The following is a 20,904-nucleotide window of genomic DNA, read 5'->3' on the forward strand; positions in this document are numbered from 1 at the left end:
CATTTATTATATATTTTTTTATCAATTCAAGTGTCATATATTGTGTGCCTTTGTGTATGTAGCAACTTTAAGGCTTTTAATCATAACCTCTATGGAGAAAAATAAATAACAGGCCATCTGCCTTTAGATAGACTTTCACTTTGCTAGCAAACTCATTAAACTAGGCAGCTAGTTATAATTCACAAACCACAGTGCTGACGAGTGATAGGATTACGTGTAAATGAAAAAAATGGCTATAACATTGGCCGAATGCAGCCAAATTATCATATATTCGTTCAACATTGAGCTAGTATCTAGAATTGAGAAAACTAAAGTTAGGAAACTGACTTTTGCTAGCTAAATAAGCAAATGACTTCACAGAAAACCTTTAAAGTTAGTGTTCTAGTCACTAACCACATATTGTAACTAGCATTCCCCTCCATCCATCCCACTACACATTTCGTTCAGAATAGGAAGCCTCTAATGACGCTTAACAGAGCTGGACTTCAACCAAACCTAAAGGACTACATGAATCGTTCTTTCAAAAGTACGCAAATATCTTCTTATTTACAATGATACAAACACACACCCAAACAATTGTCAGTTGTGTAGGTATACGTCAAGAGTTCCAAGCCCACTATTTATCTTTGAGATGTATGGAGCATTTCCATTAAGTCGCAAAACCACATTTCTTATTGAGCATTTTTTTAATGTATTTAGATAAATGCACTGAAATATAAGCTTCATTTTATCAAAAAAGAACAGCATCAATGGAATAGAAGTTACTGACGGAGCACAGATTTTTGGCTACCGCATTATTTATCAACAACTTTTTCTTTCCGGCTACGCTGACCCTTTGCCTTCTCATTTTGGGTCTTCTGCAGTATGGCCAATGTATCCCTCTTCTCAACTTTCCTCAGCTGTTTCTTCTTCATCCTCTTTATCTTTGATGTATTCCGGATCTGTGTGATTAAAAAGAAATTGGTTGAAACAAAGGGCCCAAAAACAATGTTGAGTGTTTATAATTTCTATAATAATGCAGTTTTTTTTCTCCCCTAGTAAACAAGTCTCATTCATTTAAGAAGAATTTCCTTTGGATAATGATCTCCCCAAATCCATCAGGTCAGGAAAATATATTGTTGTCAATATGTCTCACAGATTTCAATTGCTCAGTGACTGCCGAGTCGATTTTCTTTCTTTTCTTTCTTTCAGTTTCGGAAGGTACTGCCCCTCAAAAATATAAACCAAATCTAGCCCACCATGTTCCCCTTATGAACACGTGTAGACAAAAATAGCTTTGGAGTCCCAAGTGTCACCAGCCCGGATGGCTGGGGATCAAATACACTGGGGTCTTATTTATAACCGTTGCGTACGCACAAAACGGGGCTGAAAGTGGCGTACCTGACTTTCCACGCCAAGGTTGTGAACTATAAAAAACTAACTTGACGGGAGAATGTGCGCAGCCCTAAGAAAACTCTGACCCATACGTACGCATGGTTTGGAGGAAAAGGAGAATTGGCGACACAGACAGTGTGGTGGTGAACTGAAGTCAGACTGAAGAAATGTAGAGTGAGAAGAACAATTATGTTTTATTATCGCCCTTCATAAGTTAAATTTCAACCCGTTTCATGCGTTAAATCTATGCAATCAGAATAATTATAGTCAACTGCGTTATTTCTCAGTTATACTCGAGAAACATCTCCTTAGAATCTCTATATTTAATCCCGTCACTCCCTACTTTCCACTGACGGCGCGACTGCATGGAATAAAGCATCTGTCCAACATGTTTCAATAACATAATATTTTTATGTGACACTGTAAACACATAATCAAATGTCAATTAAATCCCATGTGTGGAAAACCAAGCCACATCCTCATCACAATCGTTATATTGTCATGACAAATCAGGCATTAGAAAGGGGTTATATTCAAGAACATTTTGAGTGATTACAAACTGATTATCCAAGGTGTTCTCCGTCAGTCTTATTACCGGAACCCTATGAATACAGCGGTGAGCCCCGTGCGTAATGCTGCACCATGGCACTGCTTGAGGACCATGCAAATGGCAGGATTCGGAGGGAGATGGTCTTCAGGGACCATAATAATTTATTGGTACATAAAAATATGTACCTTTATGTCAGACCACCTCTTTTTTAATTCTGGGACTGTGCGCTCCGTGCCACTGACAGAGTTCACTGCGGCAGCAACATGTTGCCACTCACTCTGCTTTTTGTTTTTAGTGATCCCAATCCCGTGACCTCCAAACAAAACTACATTTCGGGCATCCACCTCACCCACACGTGTCTCCACTTCAACCTCCGTGAAATGTTGCTTTTTTTGATTTTCTCAGTCCTTCTGCCATCGTTTCCGACAAGACATAATACTTGAATCTGAGTGTTTTATATGCAGATCGCATTCATGAGGTCGTTTGCATTGACCATTTATGGTTAAAAAGGGGCGTGTACAGGGCGGAACGTGAAGTTGATTCAGCTGTGCACACTTGTAGGCACTCTGTGATTTATAAAGCAAAGATTGCTTAGAGGTGTGCGTACGCAGGGTTTTATAAGTCTGAATATTTTTTGGCGCACGCAAAACTTGGCTTTTGGGCGTACGTACACTTTTAGTAATGATCCCACGCACAGTTTTATAAATGAGACCCCTGGTCATTTCAAAAATCCCTTTCCAGTGTGGAACCGGTTTCTTGGAAGTACCCGAAGTACTCCCGTATGTACCGCAAAATAACTTTGTTGATTTTAAAAAATATAGCCCTGGATGTTAAGACACAGGGTTTGAGTGCAGTACTCCAACATGGTCTCCCTCTGGATTTATTGGTTCAAAAAGAGAATTACTTGTATGTTTCCAACTAAATATTCCGGCTTCTGTCATGTCAAAAAACCGATTCCACCATGAGAGGATAGAGGTTAAAAAGACGTGTAGTTTCATCCCCAGTCATCCATGGTTGCAACAGTATGGCGCAATAGCAGCAAACGGAGCTTCAAACACTCACAATGGGCTTGAGACCCAATTAAAAACATGTATTGCTTGGGGTATGGATTTGATGATATGATACTGGAGAAATGGCTGTAGAAAATCATTAGTTTTAGTATGATAAATACAATTGGTTTCAGACTTTTCCGGTTTTCTGACATTGTAAATGTGAATTAGTCTGGAACCTCTGAGTAATTATTTGGGATTTCCAAGGGGCAATATCAATGGGAGCAGACCAAAACACATATGGATGCACTTGGATTCATACACAATCAATCAGAACCACGTTGTGTGGGACACATCTGCAGCATCCATCTTTGTTGTTTATGTTGCCTCAATCAGTGCGTTTACATGACCCTCAAGAAAATCGAATTATTGGCTTAGTCCAACTATGATTGGACTATTAAAATGCATGTATAGGGTTAGAAAATGCATGACTAAGGTTACACCTTAGTCAAACTATAATCGAATCGAGTTACTCATAGTCGAATTAAGACACCTAGATTATTCGATTGTTAGTTGAATTAAGTGTGCATGTATCAGGTCGGATCGGATTTTGTGTTCTGCGCATGCTCGAGACTTCTCCCGGGGGGCGTGATCCGGAAGTATAAGGAGACGATAGTCATGTTGTTGTAGCCGTCGGAAAACGAGAGACGGCAATTTATTTAAAAAGTAGGCGAATACGATGGAGGAAGCCGGTCTCGTGCAAATGTAGTTACCCCCTATAAGAAGTGAATCATCATCAACATGCATTCTTCAGTACAAACTATGCTTCTGTTACGAGAGTAGCATATGTGTGTGCGCGAGAATGGCAGTGTGTGTGAGTGACTTCAGCGAGTGAGTGGACGAGCGAGGAGAGCGAAAGGTTGCGCGGGTCAGTTTAGTGAATGAACTAGTCCGGTTGCGTCTTTGCAAAAGACGCATACTGTTAAGTTAGTGGAAATACGAATAAAGTACGCAGCCTGTCAATAATCGGTGGCCGCTTCATTCCGACCTATTAGCAGACCCACTGCCGGTCAAATTGAAGGGTGTTACCCCCGAGAGAACACCGGCCCTGGAGGGAACGTCTCTCCTGTGCTTCTCGACTACGGTCTGGAAGCCGACAGCAGGAAACGTGTAACACTTCGATTTCACCCAAGGCTGAATTAAAAGTAGGCCTACATGTCTTTCCAAATGTTGGTCATCAACGAGGTTGTAAAGTAGTTATGGATGGGCGACGATCGTCGAATAGTCGGAGACACGTAGAATATCGAATAAAGAACGTGACTATCGTTATTCATTACGGCTCTTCTCAATGCTGTTGAACGCTCCGTTGACTTGCATGGGCCTTTACAACTTCCGGTGGTTAATAGCGTCCTCGGTTGCTAAGCGACGTCAACGTCTTTGGCGGACTATTTCTCTGCTGTTCAACACTACGAATGCTGGTAACGAATAAATTGTAAAAAGACACACCGTGTGAAGTTATATTTTTGACGCGTCTAGTTCACCGTCATGGAGGCTGTGTTCAGTAAAATAAATAATAGCGATCTGTTTTTTCGGCGCATGTAGGTCCATCTGCCTAAGCCCACGTTGAAATAATTTTGATGTTTAATGTTGATGGCGCAGTTGTTGAAATAAACAGATTGATTGCAAGCAAATCATAAAAGCCTCTCCCTGTGTCATTGTGTGTGGGTGTATCCGAGGTGCGTGCATACGTGGGGGGGTTCTTGATCGACCGATTTTCGAATATTATTCGAATACTTCTCAGCGAATATCGAGTAGTATTTTTGCCAGAAATGCACAACCCTAAAAGTAGTAACTTCGGGCACATCTGTCAAAATAAATGTATTTTTACGATCTTTATTCATTCATTCATTGCGCCGCGGCCGAACTGACAGGGATATTCTCTGAAATTATGAATCTTAAAGACGGCGTCAGGTTCTCCGACTCTCTGGTACTTCAGCAACACGTAAAGACTCGTTGTGAGGGTTATCTCGGCTATGGTGGAGAAGGAATTGGGGTAAAGGAACTTTGGCTTTGACTATGAAGTCCATATTGAAACACGACATAGAGGAGAAAGGGATGGTTGCTGTATGCGGGACAGCTGTCAGTTCACTTCGGGTCCATTTCTCCGACCTCCATTGTTCCGTCCTCTCGGTCGTATGCGGACTCCTCCGGCTGGACTCCTCCGCCTCCGGAGGAGTCCGCACACGACAGAGAGGTCGGAACAATGGAGCGTCTGAGAAATTACATGGACCCGAAGTGAACTGACAGCTGTCTACTGAAAACATCTTTCTCGAATGCTGCGGCGGCCTGAGTTTGTTGTTGCTTGTGACGTAAAGAGGTCAACCGGGGGCTCTATTACCACTAGTTGAAATGGGCACAGCGCCACCTATCGTGCCGGGGAAAGAAATGCTTCGGCCAATGAATCGATTTTCTCACCGCCATGTATACTCAGACAATTGCAGTTGTCCGATTGAGGAGCATAATCGAACTATGGCCTTAATCTGTTAAACTGTGCATGTAAACGTACTGAGTGACGGCCACAAAAGACTCTTCTCTGTACAGTAATCGAATTAAACCTGCACGTTTTTGATTGGTCCGACCAAAGTCGAGTCTTCTGAAGATCTGACAGGACAGGAAGGGGGCCAGGCATATGCCGGAGCCAATTAAACACGAGCTCACCGATTAGTCTGTTCCACGGCTATTGCCCCCGAAAGTGACACATAATAATTTGCCTATTTCACTCTTTGTCTGTGCACAAGAACAATCAACTTACCACTTGAACAATCTCTGACTTGCGCTCATTCTCAGCACGTCGTTTCAATGTTTCCTCCGTCCGTTTCCTCTTGTCCTATTAGGGAAATGATTGTAATAAATGAGTGATGATCGTTTTCCTCCATAGCAAGGATTTCATTTAATTTGGCGAATGCCTACCTCTTTCTCTTTGGCTTTGTCTTGTTTAAGTTGAAGGGAGAACTTTTTGACCAACTGCTGCTCTTGTTTGGCTGCCATCTTTTTTCCCCAAGAAGTACGCAGGGGCTTATCCCTGACCACTGCAGAGAACCTGTACAAATGATAAATGGTCAAAACAAAGACCCGGTTTGGAGACAACGCTTGATGACATATGCATGGTTCACAGGGTGTTATCGACGGTAAAGCGAAAACCAACCTTTGTTTATTCCGGTCCTTCCATACTCGACCCGATTTCGGTTTTCCCAGAGGTATCTGTGATGCCGTGGTCTGTTTCGTTCCCGGGACAAATAGAGCCGCCTCCTGGGGCTTTTCACCGGGGTGTACGGGGGCCGTTTCCATCGTACTAGGGACCGTTTCTATACGTCCTTCTGATTTATTGGACTCGTTTTCAAGCATTATGGGGGAATCTGTAGACTCTCCTACGGGCGCCTCTGATATACTCGTCATGGTGTGTCCTTCCTCCGAATTTCCTTTATCCAAAGAAATAACAGATTTCCTCGTCCTGCGTGTGGAGGGCTTTGCTGGACTAGGGACCTGAGAGTCGGCCAAGAGGGCTGGCGTGCGGACCCTGCGTCCGCTACGAGTCCGTGTAACTTTATCCACGTCCTGCGTGCTTTCGGGCTCTTCTGTTAACTCGGGCTCTGATATTTCAGTCGTAACACACTCTCCCGGGGTTTTCATGTTGACCCGAAAACTTCGTGCACTGCCTCAGCGTGCTATTTATATAAAGAAAGATAAATTACAAACTGTTACAAGTACACTCGACTCTGTTTCCACACCACGGACGTAGACACACGTGTGAGGAGCGTGTTTCCGGTTCCTGCATCCGTCTTCTTCTTCTTCTTCTTGGGGTTTTACGGCGGTGGGCATCCACAACTTGTTGCATTACCGCCCTCTTCTGATCCAGTTAATGAATCAAAACAAAAATATCCAAACACTCACTCATTCACACCTTCTTTCTACTCTATATCCTATCATATAACCCTGTTTCTCTCAAAAAGCCAAACAATACTTTTATACAATTCCTCTTCATTAATCTTAAAATATTTTCCAAAGTATACTCCTGCATACCCAATTCTCTCAATTGATTTTTCATACTTTCCCTCTCCATCCCATAACCACTACGGTTCATTAAAACATGTTCCACTGCCTCCTCTACCTGGCACCCCTCACATAATCCTGTGGGGTGTTTTCCTATCAAATTCATTGTTTTATTTAGTGCACTGTGCCCCAACCTTAACCTTATCAAAATGTGTTCATCCTTCCTCTGACCACTATACCTTATTTTAACATTAACACTTTTTTGAATATTATATAAATATCTCCCTTTCTCCTCACTGTCCCATTTGTCTTGCCACATTTTGTTAACTTTTCCCCATATCAGGCTTTTAACTTCTGCCTTACTTAAACTGATATTCATTTATACTTTTTCCTTCTCCAATGCCTTCTTCGCCATCTTATCGGCTTTCTCATTTCCCTTCACCCCTACATGAGCTGGAACCCATAAAAAATGTATTTGCCTCCCCTGCTGAATGATTCTCGTAGTTGACTGTAGAACTTCATATAACAAACCTTAGTGACTACTTGAATAAAAAGACCTCATACTTGCCAAAACTGATGCTGAATATGTACAGATCACAATTTTTTCAACTGTACTTGATTCCACCCATTTTAATGCGACCAGCACCCCCAACATCTCCACTGTATAAACGCTTAAATTATCTGATGTTCTTCTATTAAACTCTATTCTTTTTGATGGACCAACTACTCCAAACCCTGTCACTCCTGTCTCAGGTTGTTTGGCACCATCTGTAAAAACATGAACATACTCACTGTACTCTATAAGAAGATGAATATTAAAAACACTAGCCAGGTCTATCTGTTCTCTCTCTCTCTCTTCTTTATCTCCAACACAAACCAGTCCACCTCTGGCCACACCATCCTCCATGGCGGCATTAATGGATATACCACTGTTGGACTAAGCTTCAATTCACCCACACCAAAATCTTTCGCTATATCATTCCCCACCCGACCAAAATGATTCCTCTCACACTTCCCATAAACCCAGCACTCTTTCAACACTCCTTTTGTGGGGTGAGACTCACTGTGCCCTCGCAGATTAGCCCAATAGTTCCCCATCAATTGTTTCCTTCTCAACTCCAGTGGCATTTCCCCCATTTCTACCTGCAGAGCAGGCACTGGTGAGGATTTAAAAGCCCCACTGCATACCCTTAATGCCTTAGCCTGAATCACGTCCAGCTTTCTCAAGAGAGACACTGCGGCTGACCCATACACTATACACCCATAATCAAACACAGATCTAATCATAGCTACATAATATATAGTCTTTAAAGCTGAACAGCTCGCTCCCCAATCCCTACCAGTCAAACATCTCATCACATTTATTACCTTTTTGCATTTATCCTCTATCTTCCTAATATGGTCTGCTCATGTTACCCTAGAATCAAAAATAACTCCCAAATATTTAAATGAGCCAACTCTTTCCAACTCTTTCTCATACATCCTCAATTTCATCCCATCCTCAATTCTTTTCCTAGTGAAAAATACAGTTTGAGTTTTCTCTACCGAAAATCTGCACCCCCAGTCAAATCCCCACTCTGTCACCCCATCAATTGCAGACTGGACTTCACTAATAATATGCATCACATTTCTTTCCCTTTTCCACAAAGCCCCATCGTCTGCAAACAGAGAACTTCCTATATCCTCTGGTACCTTTGAAAAAACATCATTTATCATGATTATAAACAATAAAGGACTAATTACACTTCCTTGGGGAGTGCCATTCCCCACCATATACTTATTTGACAATTCAGACCCAATCCGGACTTGTATTTTTCTGTCAAACAAAAAATTCTTTATCCAGTTAAAAACCCTTCCACCTACCCCCATCTTGTACAACTTAATTAACAAACCTTCCTTCCACATCATGTCATATGCTTTTTCGATATCAAAAAACACTACCACCACTGACTCTTTGTTTGCCTGTGCTTTCCGTATCTCATTTTCAAGCCTTACCACTGCATCCATTGTATGTCTCCCTTTTCTGAAACCACTTTGACCACTTGTCAACAACCCTTTCTTCTCAAGCTCATACGTTAACCTTTCGGTCACCAATCTCTCCATTATTTTACATATGTTAGACGTTAATGCTATTGGCCTATAACTAGAAGGTTTACCTGGATCTTTCCCTGGTTTCCTAATCGGAATCACCACCGCTTCCTTCCATACACTTGGTAACTTTCCCTCCACCCCTACTCTATTATATAGTTCTAACAATTTTTCCATTCCTCTTTCTCCTAGATGTTTTAACATTACATAGCTCACCTGATCTCCCCCTGGAGCTGAGGGCTTTGCTTTTTTAATTGCTCTCACAAGCTCTGCCATTGTAAATCCATCATCTATTTTCTCCCTAGAATCTACTCTCCTAACTAGCACATCAGGAGAATTACTCGAAGTAACTTCTCTTCTCCCTTCCACTGTCAACTGATCAACACTATGCACCTTAGCAAAAGATTTGGCCATCAAATCAGCCTTATCTTTATCACATATTGCAGTTTTCTCCTCTAACGTAATCACTGGGTACTCCCACTCCCTTCTTTCTCCTCCCATCTTCCTTATCATTCCCCACACTTCTCCTATTGGTGTTGTTCTTCCTATCTTACCACAAAACTGTCTCCAGCTTACCCTCTGTGTTCTCTTTGTAACTCTCTTTACCAGTGCCTGTGCCCTCTGATACTCCACCAGACTTTGTGTATTATGCTCTCTTTTGACTTAAATGCTTTGTTTCGGGCTTTAACTGCCTTGGAACACTCCTCTGTTCACCAAGGAACTAACTTCCTATCCCTTCTATTTTTACTTCTTGGAATAGATTTGCTTGCTGCAGCAATAATTGCTGATGTAACACTGTTATTTACTGTATCTATATCTCCACTAGTAACAACTGAAACAATAACTTCTTCACTGACCAACTTAAATGTACCCCATTCTGCTTTACTATACACCCATTTCTGAATTCCATTTCCAACATTCACTTCTCCTCCTACTGAACAAACTAACACATAGTGGTCACTACCTAAAGATTTACCTGTCAAAACCTCCCAGTTACTGATCCCTGCCAAACGTACTGACACCAACGTCAGATCCAACCAGACTCATTACTTGTTCTTATATCCATCCTTGTCTCCCTCCCATCATTCAAACAAACAAGATTATTGTCCTCCATTAACTCTTCAATCACTTTCCCATTCGTGTCTGTATGATTCCCTCCCCACATTGTGTTATGAGCATCGAAGTCTGCACACCATATTATCCTGTGTCTTTCTATACCTTTAATCCTAACTAGTTTATCATTCTCTAACCTTTGGCATGGATTATAGTAATTAACAACAACAAACTCATCTCCCCCCTCCCATACCTCCACCACTATACTCTTGTTCCGTTCCAATATCCAATACCCTGTATGATATACCTTGCTTGATAAATGTTACACACCCTCCACCAGCCCCTTCACCTTCACTCCTGTCTCTTCTTATACATACATATCCATATATAACAAAATCTAACACTGGTTTCAAAAACGTTTCTTGAATGCATATTACTTGTGGTTTTCCTTTCATTTGACTTAAAAAATATTTAAACTCCCGGCCATTGCCACCAAGCTCCTAGCATTCCACTGTAGAATTTTCACCATGGTTATGATGTTTTCTCACCGGCTCCCGACTACTCTTGTGTATTTATTTCGGCTACCAAAGGTCCCATTTTAACCCTTCCATCCCCAAATAATCCTTGGCTGCCTTAGCTATTATCTGTATGCTCGTTGTCTTTGATGTGGAGTCTCTAGTGGAGTTTATCACTGCTGCAACAAAAATCACCACCTGCTTCTTATCTACCCACACTTTATTCCTATCTTGCTTCTCTCCCACCGACTCCCTTGTCACTTACCTTCCGCCTCCCCAGGCTGCTACCAACCCCTGACTCTTAGCACCGTGCCTCTGTTTTACCACTTTCACTGCCTCTGCATAGGTCACTTTGTCCATCACTTTTACCTTCTGAACTGCAACTTCCTCTTTCATTAATTCACAGCCTCCAAAATTGACGACATGTTCACCCCCACAACTACAACATTTTAACTTGGCCCCCTCACACTTCCCATACTCATGATCCCCTGAGCATTTCGCACACCTCTTTTCCTTACAGATTTTAGCGATGTGCCCAAATCTTTGACACTGAAAGCACCTCATTGGCTTAGGTATGTAAGCCCTCACATAGAAACACAGGAACCCTAGAAATACTCTATCTGGTAATACTTCTCCTTTAAGCTCCACCAATACAGATTCACTCATTTCCTTTTCAGGGCCCCTTGCCATCCTCTTAATACTAATCACTTCTATGCCTTTGGCCATCAAGTTCTCTTTAATCTCCTGCTCCTCAATATCCAGAGAGATTCCTGTTATCACCCCTTTGCAACGTTTCTCTCTCTGCAATCCAACCTGCACCACTTTGTTAACACCAACCATTGTTAGATTATTTGTCAGAACTACCTGAAGCTCATCCGAGCAACCAATCAACAGATTTCCATCTCCTAAAACCCTAGCAAACTTTATATCACCGCACTTTCCTGTCAACTCCTTTGTTAGCTTTAACGGGTTCATTTTTCCTATACCTCCCTCCTCAGCAAACCGGACTATCATTTTGACATCTACCTTTTTCTCAACTCCCTCCTCCTCACTTGAGTCACTCGCCATCTCCGTTTCGATACCATCTCTACACTATCAAATGTTCTTGCTCTTTTTACATCGTTTCCTTCTCTTCCCTGAATCTCCTCTTCTCTTCCTTCCTCGCTAGTCGCTACTACTACTGCCTCTCCCCTACACTGCCCCTTTTCTCCTACCTCCCTTTCCTCCCTCCCCCTACCTTTACTCCCTTTAGTCATCCCCTTCCGGTAGGGCTCATGGGACCTATGAGATCGAAAAATATGAATGGGCGTAAATGGAGAGAAAATAATTATTTTCTGGTCCCGGTCTTTATATGCCCTGGATTACACATATGTTGTTTGTGGATTTAAAGGATAATTTTTCATGCAAAGAGTTCGACCGTTTATTGTGCAATTGTTCAGATAAAGGCTGTAGAGAAAACACAACGAGAAAGACTACACGGCTCGTATGTGACGTCACGCTCCCTGCGACTGGCTTGGAGAAGACCGACAATCTTCCCATCGGCATAACTGAAACTCTGCCCGTGCCCTGACTTATAATGGTTTTCACCTCTTTCGATGCTTTTATCCTCCCCTTGGAAAAAGCGGTGAAGTGGGGCAGAGAGATCGCCATCTCTGTGCCGAGTTCCAAGGGCGGGTGTGGTGACGTGTATCATATGCGTCGAGAGCAGCGAAGAGCTGTAGTTCACAAAGCGGCCTTGCATAAAACCTAAAATTATCAAACTTCTTCACGAACATTTTTTAGTTTTCTTTGCATGAAAAATTATCATTTAAATCCACAAACAACATATGTGTAATCCAGGGCATATAAAGACTGGGACCAGAAAATAATTATTTTCTCTCCATTGACACCCATTCATATTTTTCGATCTCATAGGTCCCATGAGCCCTACCGGAAGGGGCGTGACTTCGCCACTCTATACGCACTTGATAGAAAAGACGGGAAAATGTATAAAAGAGAAAGAAAAGAAACGGGCACCTTTCCGGACCTATACAGGTCGTCGGTCGGAACCCGCCTCTAGAACACCACCTAACTCTAACCCCCACCAAGTGATACCCTTTTCCTTTATTTCCTATGAACCACAATCACACAAGTGCAACAAAAAAGCTCAAAAAAGTTTGTCTCTACAACCGGAGCAGCAGCTTCTCGAGCAGCGACCGACCGCGTTCCCTCGCACACCTCCACCTATACTGCCCTCTATCGAACAATACTCGATTTATCACAACAACCACGTCACATGATAACTAGTCCGCAACTCATTCAGTCTTTGTCGGACTCACAGGGGACCGGCGACTCTGTCCATCTAAAACACCGCTATCGTAAGAGTCAGTTAAAACGAAGTAAAACATGATACTGTCTTCTTTCCTTCGTATCGGCGCCGTTGTACTGGTGCTCCTGGGAAATTCAGTAAGTAGCAATTGATCGTCCTTAGCTTCCTCGATTTTGCAGTTTCGGTTTTGCAAAAGGCAATGACAATTAATGCAATCAAAAATGTTGACTAGGAGATCATTCCATGTAATATAAGGTGTGTGCGTGTTGTCAAGAAATGGAGACACAGGCCGAGCATCTGTTCACATATTAAGCTTTGTTTTATTCATATTGCATCATCAGTTATTTCCTTGTAATGAGGCCCAATCGTCACCAGGATTTCACCTAGGCTTTATTAAAAATATATATTTCTACTGTTAGATATAAATATTATCACTGACAATATAACGGTGACTGCTGTAGTACATTATGCAACCATTCTACATTGCCTGGTACCTATACCAGTATATTGGCAAATCATTGGTGTCACATGAGATGCCATCCTTTTCACGACGCTGAAGTTGGCATCCGATTCGCAGCATCCGATTCAGCAGCTGGTCCACTTTAAATCGGTCCTGATTGAAAACCACTACACCTAGACTCTTCCAATCTGGACTAAATTATCACAGTGAGGCTATACATTATAATAAACATAGTTACAGATTTGTGAAACCTTTTTTCTATTTGTGAAAATGCAATACAGGCACATTTTAATGCTTTTTAGGGGTCCAGACTGCATTAGAACGGGTCCTGATTGAAAACCACTACACCTAGACTCTTCAAATCTGGACTAAATTATCACAGTGAGGCTATACATTATGTAAAACATAGTTTCAGATTTGTGAAACCTTTATCCTATTTGTGAAAATGCAATAAAGGCACATTTTAATGCTTTTTAGGGGTCCAGACCGCATTAGAACTGATCCTGATTAAAAACCACTACACCTAGACTCTTCAAATCTGGACTAAATTATCACAGTGAGGCTATACATTATGTAAAACATACGATTTGTGAAACCTTTAACCTATTTGTGAAAATGCAATGCGGTCTGGACCCCTAAAAAGCATTCAAATAAGCCTGTATTGCATTTTCACAAATAGGGTAAAGGTTTCACAAATCTGAAACTATGTTTTACATAATGTATAGCCTCACTGTGATAATGTAGTCCAAATTTGAAGAGTCTAGGTGTAGTGGTTTTCAATCAGGACCGATTTGAAGATTCTAAGTGGTTTTCAAGCCGAATCGGATGCTGCGAATCGGATGCCAACTTCAGCGTCGTATCCTTTTCCCTTAAAACTTACGCAATAAAAATGTGATATGCAACGAATACGGTACATGTACCGTATTCGTTGCATATCACATTCGTTGCATGTCAAATGTATGTATACATTTGACAGGCGCTGTGTAATTAGGAGACAGACTTATCATTCTTCACTTGATGCATTCCTCCTTTTTTTTCTTTATTCTTATCTCAAGCTTAGCTATACACCTTCGTTGATTAATATCATGGTCATCTTTTGTCACACAGAAGATAAACAGAGAGAACACTGAAATCGACCCGATATGTTGCACGTGCTTCCTGATTCAGATAATGGTCCAAAATTGTTATATTTACTAATTATTTTTAAAGGATTTCCGATGAAGTGCTTTCCATTTCTGTCCCATCAGCTTGGGGCACTGCGGTCATTTAGCATAGACTACAAAAACGACTGCTTTCGCAAGGATGGCGAGGAATTCCGCTACATATCTGGGAGCATCCACTACAGCCGGATACCCAGAGTGTACTGGAAGGACCGCCTGCTGAAGATGTACATGGCTGGACTAAATACCATTCAGACGTACGTGTACCTCATTATTCATTGGCGGGAATGTGACCGATTAGGCTCATCAATGTACAAGTTGACTGTGCTTCCAACTTCCTAGATCAAGATAACATGTACTTATGGGGAGATTAGGGACATTTGTTTGTGGCCGAAAAGTGCTTTGTCCCCCCGGGTTTTTAAAGATCTTGCTTCAAATGTTATTGTGATGAATAGCAGGCAACCTGAGTGTCCAACCTCCAATCCTTATATTTTGAAAGCCTAATGTGAACAATACTGACACTCTTCATTCTCCTAAAAGATATGTTCCCTGGAACTTCCACGAGCCGTCTCCAAGTCAGTACATTTTCAATGGAGACAGAGACCTGGAGCACTTTCTTCAGCTGGCCCAAGACATCGGTTTACTGGTTATTCTGCGGCCTGGGCCCTACGTATGCGCAGAGTGGGATATGGTGAAATACTTTTCTCCTTAATGTCATCGCCACACCCACCCACACCCAGATACACAACAAAGGAAATGCCTGAGTTATTACGTTTGTTTTTATTTAATACATACTGATGTCTTGTAGGGTGGCTTGCCTGCCTGGCTTCTCATGAAGAAAGACATAGTGCTGCGCTCTTTAGACCCGGGTAGGTAGAAAGAGTAACTATTAAAAGACATAAAAGGACTGACGTATTCCTTGGGTTACATTCTGTAATGCATGTTGCATAATTCCTCTACAGATTACATTGCAGCGGTGGACACATGGATGGGAAAGTTGCTACCGATGATGAAACCTTTCCTATATCAGAACGGAGGGCCGATTATATCCGTCCAGGCAAGTCCCATGAACAGACAATTGTAACCCTTCAGCTTTTTATACTTTATTTCAAAACCGTTTTAAGATTTGTTGGCCGAGTAGTCCACTGCAAAACACTGGCTGCGGAATTTACCTCTAGCAATGTTCCCTTTCGGTCAAGGTTGAAAACGAATATGGCAGCTACTTCACATGTGACTACAACTACATGCGTCACCTGTCCAAGTTATTCCGGGGACACCTGGGGGAGGAGGCGGTGCTGTTCACCACTGACGGCGCGGGTCTTGGGTACCTCAAGTGCGGCTCCATACAGGGTCTTTATGCGACTGTGGACTTTGGTCCAGGTAACCACATGACATTACACAGAAACCCTCTGGTCCACCTCTATGTTGACTCGTCATTTGGTTACAGCCAGAGGATCGAAGCTCTGGTCCCTCACATGACGTCTCGGTGTGAGGTGAGGGAATCAGTCGTGGCCTGTGTTGTGTTTGTTTTCCCAAGGCGGTAACGTCAGTGCTGCATTCGCTGCCCAGAGACATGTGGAACCCCGTGGACCGCTGGTGAATATCTCCCACCATTGTTTCACTCCCTTTAGAATCGCCGGGGCAACATCCAACCAGACTGGTCTCCTGTGTTACAGGTGAACTCAGAGTTTTACGCTGGGTGGCTGGACCACTGGGGGAGCCACCACTCCACCGTTTCAACAGCCGTTTTGGCCAAGTCTCTCAATGAGATCTTGGCCCTCAGCGCCAATGTTAACTTGTGAGTTTCTCTGACTTCTGGGGGGGCGGGCAGCCAATGCATACAAATGTAAGTCTGTGGAATAGCCAGTGATGTGGTTGTCGTGGTTATACTTCCAGATACATGTTTATCGGGGGGACTAATTTTGGATACTGGAACGGTAAGTGGCTTCTTTTTGCTGGATGGTTTTGTAGGGGACGGATGTTTTCTCGGTTTATTTGTGAAACGTGTTGCTTGTATGTGTAGGTGCGAATAACCCGTACGCCCCACAGCCCACCAGCTATGACTACGATGCCCCGCTCACAGAGGCCGGTGACCTCACTGACAAGTACTTTGCCATTAGAGAAGTTATTAAAATGGTAGGAAAATGAACCCGTCAGTTCAAATAATAAAACATTAGGGTCACCGTATCTGTTAAGAGGCAGCCATTATAAAATACGTGTTTATCTGGTTAACCTGTTTGGATCCTCCCCTAAACAGTATCGGAAGATACCAGATGGGCCAATCCCTCCATCCACTCCAAAATACGCTTATGGGGCTGTTAAGATGACAAAGGTTGTACTGGGTTCACTTTAAACCAATTACATATGATCTATTACTACTGGTGAGAGGTATTCTTTAGACTGAATTTAGAGTTTATAAAAAAGAACTGCAAAAACAAAATGTATACTCCCTCAGGTCCAGACAGTCATGAGTGCCTTGGAAATACTGTCATTCTCGGGACCGGTGAAAAGCATACATCCAATGAGCTTCATTGAATTAAATCAGGTACCGCTCGTCTATAATTCACCTTTGAATAATTAGGACCATCTGCATTTTCATGTCCAATACCTTTTTATTTTAAAAGGTCCAGTGTGTAGAATTTAGTGGAATATAGAGAAACAGACTTGGCAGAAATGTTGTATAATATGTTATCCACAAATTTAAAGTGTATAATCCCAGATCGATGTTTTTGAGGTAGTTTCCCTTTTTGAAAACTTAAGGTAGGTCATTTCTCTTTTGGAGAAACTGTGTATCCAAAACTGTTTGTTGCAATCAGCAACCCAATTGCTGCATAATTCTATACACCTACTACTTTTACTTCAAAGAATGAAATATACATTTCATCATCACAGAATTTTGTTAACCTCTGTGTCCATGTTTGATTCCCCGGCCACAGGCCTTTGGGTTTGTCCTCTACAGGACCAAGCTCCCGGTTAACTGCAGCTCACCAACTCCCCTTTCCTCCCCACTGAATGGAGTTCACGATCGGGCGTACGTGTCAGTCGATGGGGTGAGTTTCTTGGCGTAATTAAAAAAAAAAAAAAAAGGTTATAGGATGCTGTGGTGCATTAGCAAGTAATGGCAAAGTCCTTTGTGGTGGAATTTTAGATTTGCTAAGGTTCTGGCTTCCTCTCAGGTGCCAATGGGAGTCCTGGAGAGGGACAAAGTGTTGACTATCAACATAACAGGAAGCTCTGGAGGTCAGGTTGACTTGTTGGTCGAGAACATGGGCCGCATCAACTATGGAAGGGGCATGAACGACTTCAAGGTTGGTCTCTTGAGGTATCATGGTTGCAACGGACAATCAGGGGATGCCAAAATGTGGCGGTACAGTGGGCGGGAGAACTTGGTCAGCAGGTCACAAGTTTACAGGCTAAGCAAAAGCAAATGAAAGGCCCCGATAACATAGAACTCATATCAGTGAAACCAGGTTCAACCTACTGAAATAAATGTGTTGCATCCATCTTGTTTGGGTTCAATTGAGCCAATGAGTAAATGACATTCCCACAAGGGTTATTCTGATATTTAAGTGTGTAATACTCAGATGTGAAAACGCAAAATACATCAATATATGATTGAGGTAAACATTAATAAGGAGATACCCAAACATAATGTAATGTGCCATTTATGTATAAATAAGAAAAGGTTAGCGTCCTATGCTGGGAGAGCAGCTTACTGTTTTCAGTCCGCAGAGCAAGGAGTGTTTCAGAGTAGACTGGGGGGCGTTAGCAATGCCAGTAGCAATCATTTTGCCCTGTTGCAACATGAGCCAGTGAGACACTGGCAATAAAGGAACTTTACATTTTTATACATTTCATGAGGCTTACTTTTCCAGAATTTATTCCCCAGCCTTTGATTAATTTCATAATGTATCTGTTTAATATTGACTCAAATGACATTCCATACCGTTCAGATTGACCCAGAACAATAACCAACTTTCTCAGCAAAACTAGAAGCTTTCCCATTTCAAAATCTTGCCTATATTTAGTTATTATTATAAACAGAGAAATTACCGAGGACAGCTCCAGCTGGGGACAGGACATCAAAACGGGGACCATCCCCGGGACACAGGGGGGTCTGTCACCCTGAGCGGTTTTTATACGTCACAGCTAGTAGGCTCAACTCAACAAGAAACACGTACATTAACTGAAATCAAGTTAATGTCGTAGGCTACAATTGTACAAAGTTTCTTTAATTTCCAGCTTCATGTTGAGATTTATTTCAAGTAAAACTGCTTAAATTGTATTTCTCACTTTCCAGCCAAATCCACAATGATTGATGGTGCCTCAGCACCGTAGCTTAAGTTTCTTATTTCTCTAATTAGGAGGGCTGAATAATCTTAAAACTCTTCTTATATGGGTTTCAAACAAAGGTGTTCTAACGTTTTTTCTTTGCTCTCCACCAAAAGGACTTCCCCCCGTCTCAGCTGCAGCTCATTACTCTTGATTACTCACTATCTTTGCTCCGCCACAGGCAGAGGGACTTGGGCGGGGCTAAAGCGGTCAAAAATAGTGGAAGGCATCAAAATATGATGTTGGAAACAAATGTGAACTTCAAGGCCCATCAATATAAAATACAAAAGTAAAAGTATACATATAGATTAATAAAGGTCAGCGGAAACTACTTTCCTCCCTCCAAATGTAACGTCTTTCTTACCTGTGCTCAAATAGTCTGCTTGGAAATAATATGATTAGAGAGAGAGAGAGAGAGAGAGAGAGAGAGAGAGAGAGAGAGAGAGAGAGAGAGAGAGAGAGAGAGAGAGAGAGAGAGAGAGAGAGAGAGAGAGAGAGAGAGAGAGAGAGAGAGAGAGAGAGAGAGAGAGAGAGAGAGAGAGAGAGAGAGAGAGAGAGAGAGAGAGAGAGAGAGAGAGAGAGAGAGAGAGAGAGAGAGAGAGAGATGATGTTGTAATTTGGGTTTAATGGATTTTGTGTTCTCAACAAAATAAACGATACAGGGCTTGGTGTCCAACTTGACATTAGGCAAAGATGTGCTGAGTGGCTGGACCATGTACAGTCTGAATATCGATGAGGCAGTCAGCAAGGGGCTCATACAACAGACCAAGGTGCCAGGCTCCAGCCAGCCAACCAGCTTCTCCCTGCCAGCCTTCTACAGGGGAAGCTTCCTGATACCTGATGGCATCCCAAACCTGCCCCAGGACACCTACGTTCAGTTCCCGGGCTGGATTAAGGCACGTGGCATTGTAAAACGGTTTATTAATATGGCCTAGACAAAGTAAGTTTGAGAAGGAACAGAATGTTTGTTTCCTTTCCTGGATGTTACAAAACAATAAAATATATATACAATTCAAAATCAGAAATGCAGAACACACACCGATCGCTTTCCCCTCAATGTAGCGAGTTATGTAATTCCAAACCAAAACAATGGCCCAATATTTGACTCTTGTTTTGGTGTCTTGTCATTTTAGGGCCAGGTTTGGATTAACGGCGTCAACCTGGGGCGCTACTGGCCCTCCCGGGGACCCCAGGTGACCCTCTTTGTGCCGGCCAGCGTCCTCAGCACGGCGGACCCAAACAACGTTACGGTCCTGGAGCTGGAGGCGTCCCCCTGTACCACGGGACCCTGCGTGGTGGAGTTCACCAAGACCCCCATCCTGAACGCCACTGTCTCCTCGGCCCACTGCCAGAGGTTGTTCCTCAGAGGCGGCTAGTTGTCCGGAGCTGTGCTCATCTCTGATTGGATGCCCAGAGGAATCAATTTGCACTGTTGATTTATATACAATGGCACAGAGGCAGACGTTGAGCGTTAAAGAATAACACGTCTGACTTTTATGACTTTTTTTTTGATCAATCTATGTTGGTGGCTCTACCTCAATGATTCTGGATGGACCTCGGGTCTTTATCTTCAACGGAAGTTAATATTTGAAATCATTCACTTGTATGAAATTCTGTGAATTTAATTCTGTACAATCTTTTTTATGACAGTATATTCTAAATTAATTTCAGCTGGTATCTATTTAAAATGGGAAACACTATATGACTGTTCTTTTATACGTCAATAAAAAAAATATCCTTGCATAATGTTTCAAACTTAATGTTTGCTTGTTACATTACATCAGCTGAGGTTTTTGTCCAAAGCGACTTACAAATTGTTGCGATAGTAACTGTTTTTAGCAAAGAAGTCTGTTGCAGTTCCACACAGAAAGTGGATGGAAACTACACGCCCTAGTAATGTTGTAGGGCTAAACATCTTTTTACCACTAGATGTCATTAATCGACCATAAGGCAATAAAGAATCAGTCTTAGAATCACTGTTTACCAAACCAGAATGTCGGAAACAGATACTTACCTAGTTGCTGG

The 20,904-nt window shown here is 42.3% G+C and overlaps 2 protein-coding genes across 3 annotated transcripts; one reads left to right on the top strand and one right to left on the bottom strand.

The window, feature by feature from the left end:
• Positions 1–667: 667 nt before the first annotated feature.
• Positions 668–11,820, bottom strand: ccdc86 (coiled-coil domain containing 86). 2 transcript variants are annotated; one of them, XR_003976236.1, is made up of 4 exons: positions 6,119–11,820; positions 5,884–6,013; positions 5,726–5,800; positions 668–941 (listed from the first exon to the last, which is right to left on the bottom strand). XR_003976236.1 is itself a non-coding variant. In XM_030352591.1 (4 exons), exons 1-4 carry the CDS (start codon positions 6,601–6,603, stop codon positions 795–797), a joined length of 837 nt encoding a protein of 278 aa, XP_030208451.1. In that variant the 5' UTR covers positions 6,604–6,801; the 3' UTR covers positions 668–794. The 2 variants fall into 2 exon arrangements, 1 of the variants encoding a protein (XP_030208451.1); XM_030352591.1 differs by having other exon boundaries at positions 6,119–6,801.
• Positions 11,821–12,860: 1,040 nt separating this feature from the next.
• Positions 12,861–20,627, top strand: glb1 (galactosidase, beta 1). Its single transcript, XM_030352584.1, has 16 exons — positions 12,861–13,064; positions 14,635–14,804; positions 15,088–15,238; positions 15,356–15,416; positions 15,510–15,604; positions 15,747–15,927; positions 16,085–16,143; positions 16,224–16,345; positions 16,444–16,484; positions 16,571–16,683; positions 16,805–16,879; positions 17,003–17,092; positions 17,484–17,597; positions 17,724–17,855; positions 19,542–19,775; positions 20,013–20,627. The coding sequence occupies exons 1-16, from the start codon at positions 13,005–13,007 to the stop codon at positions 20,253–20,255; spliced, it is 1,941 nt and encodes a 646-aa protein (XP_030208444.1). The 5' UTR covers positions 12,861–13,004; the 3' UTR covers positions 20,256–20,627.
• The last annotated feature ends 277 nt before the right edge of the window (positions 20,628–20,904 follow it).

Source organism: Gadus morhua, chromosome 3 (genome assembly GCF_902167405.1).
Source record: "Gadus morhua chromosome 3, gadMor3.0, whole genome shotgun sequence".
Taxonomy (NCBI): domain Eukaryota; kingdom Metazoa; phylum Chordata; class Actinopteri; order Gadiformes; family Gadidae; genus Gadus; species Gadus morhua.

What these genes read in the sequence shown, in the direction of transcription:
- ccdc86 (XM_030352591.1), bottom strand. Translation starts at nt 6,603, where the DNA reads ATGAAAACCCCGGGAGAGTGTGTTACGACTGAAATATCAGAGCCCGAG. An exon ending in AAGGACCGGAATAAACAAAG is followed by an intron (nt 6,014 to 6,118) that starts GTTGGTTTTCGC and finishes TCATTTGTACAG; the next exon opens with GTTCTCTGCAGTGGTCAGGG. An exon ending in ACAAAGCCAAAGAGAAAGAG is followed by an intron (nt 5,801 to 5,883) that starts GTAGGCATTCGC and finishes TTTCCCTAATAG; the next exon opens with GACAAGAGGAAACGGACGGA.
- glb1 (XM_030352584.1), top strand. Translation starts at nt 13,005, where the DNA reads ATGATACTGTCTTCTTTCCTTCGTATCGGCGCCGTTGTACTGGTGCTC. An exon ending in CTCAGCGCCAATGTTAACTT is followed by an intron (nt 16,346 to 16,443) that starts GTGAGTTTCTCT and finishes TTATACTTCCAG; the next exon opens with ATACATGTTTATCGGGGGGA. An exon ending in AGTTCCCGGGCTGGATTAAG is followed by an intron (nt 19,776 to 20,012) that starts GCACGTGGCATT and finishes TTGTCATTTTAG; the next exon opens with GGCCAGGTTTGGATTAACGG.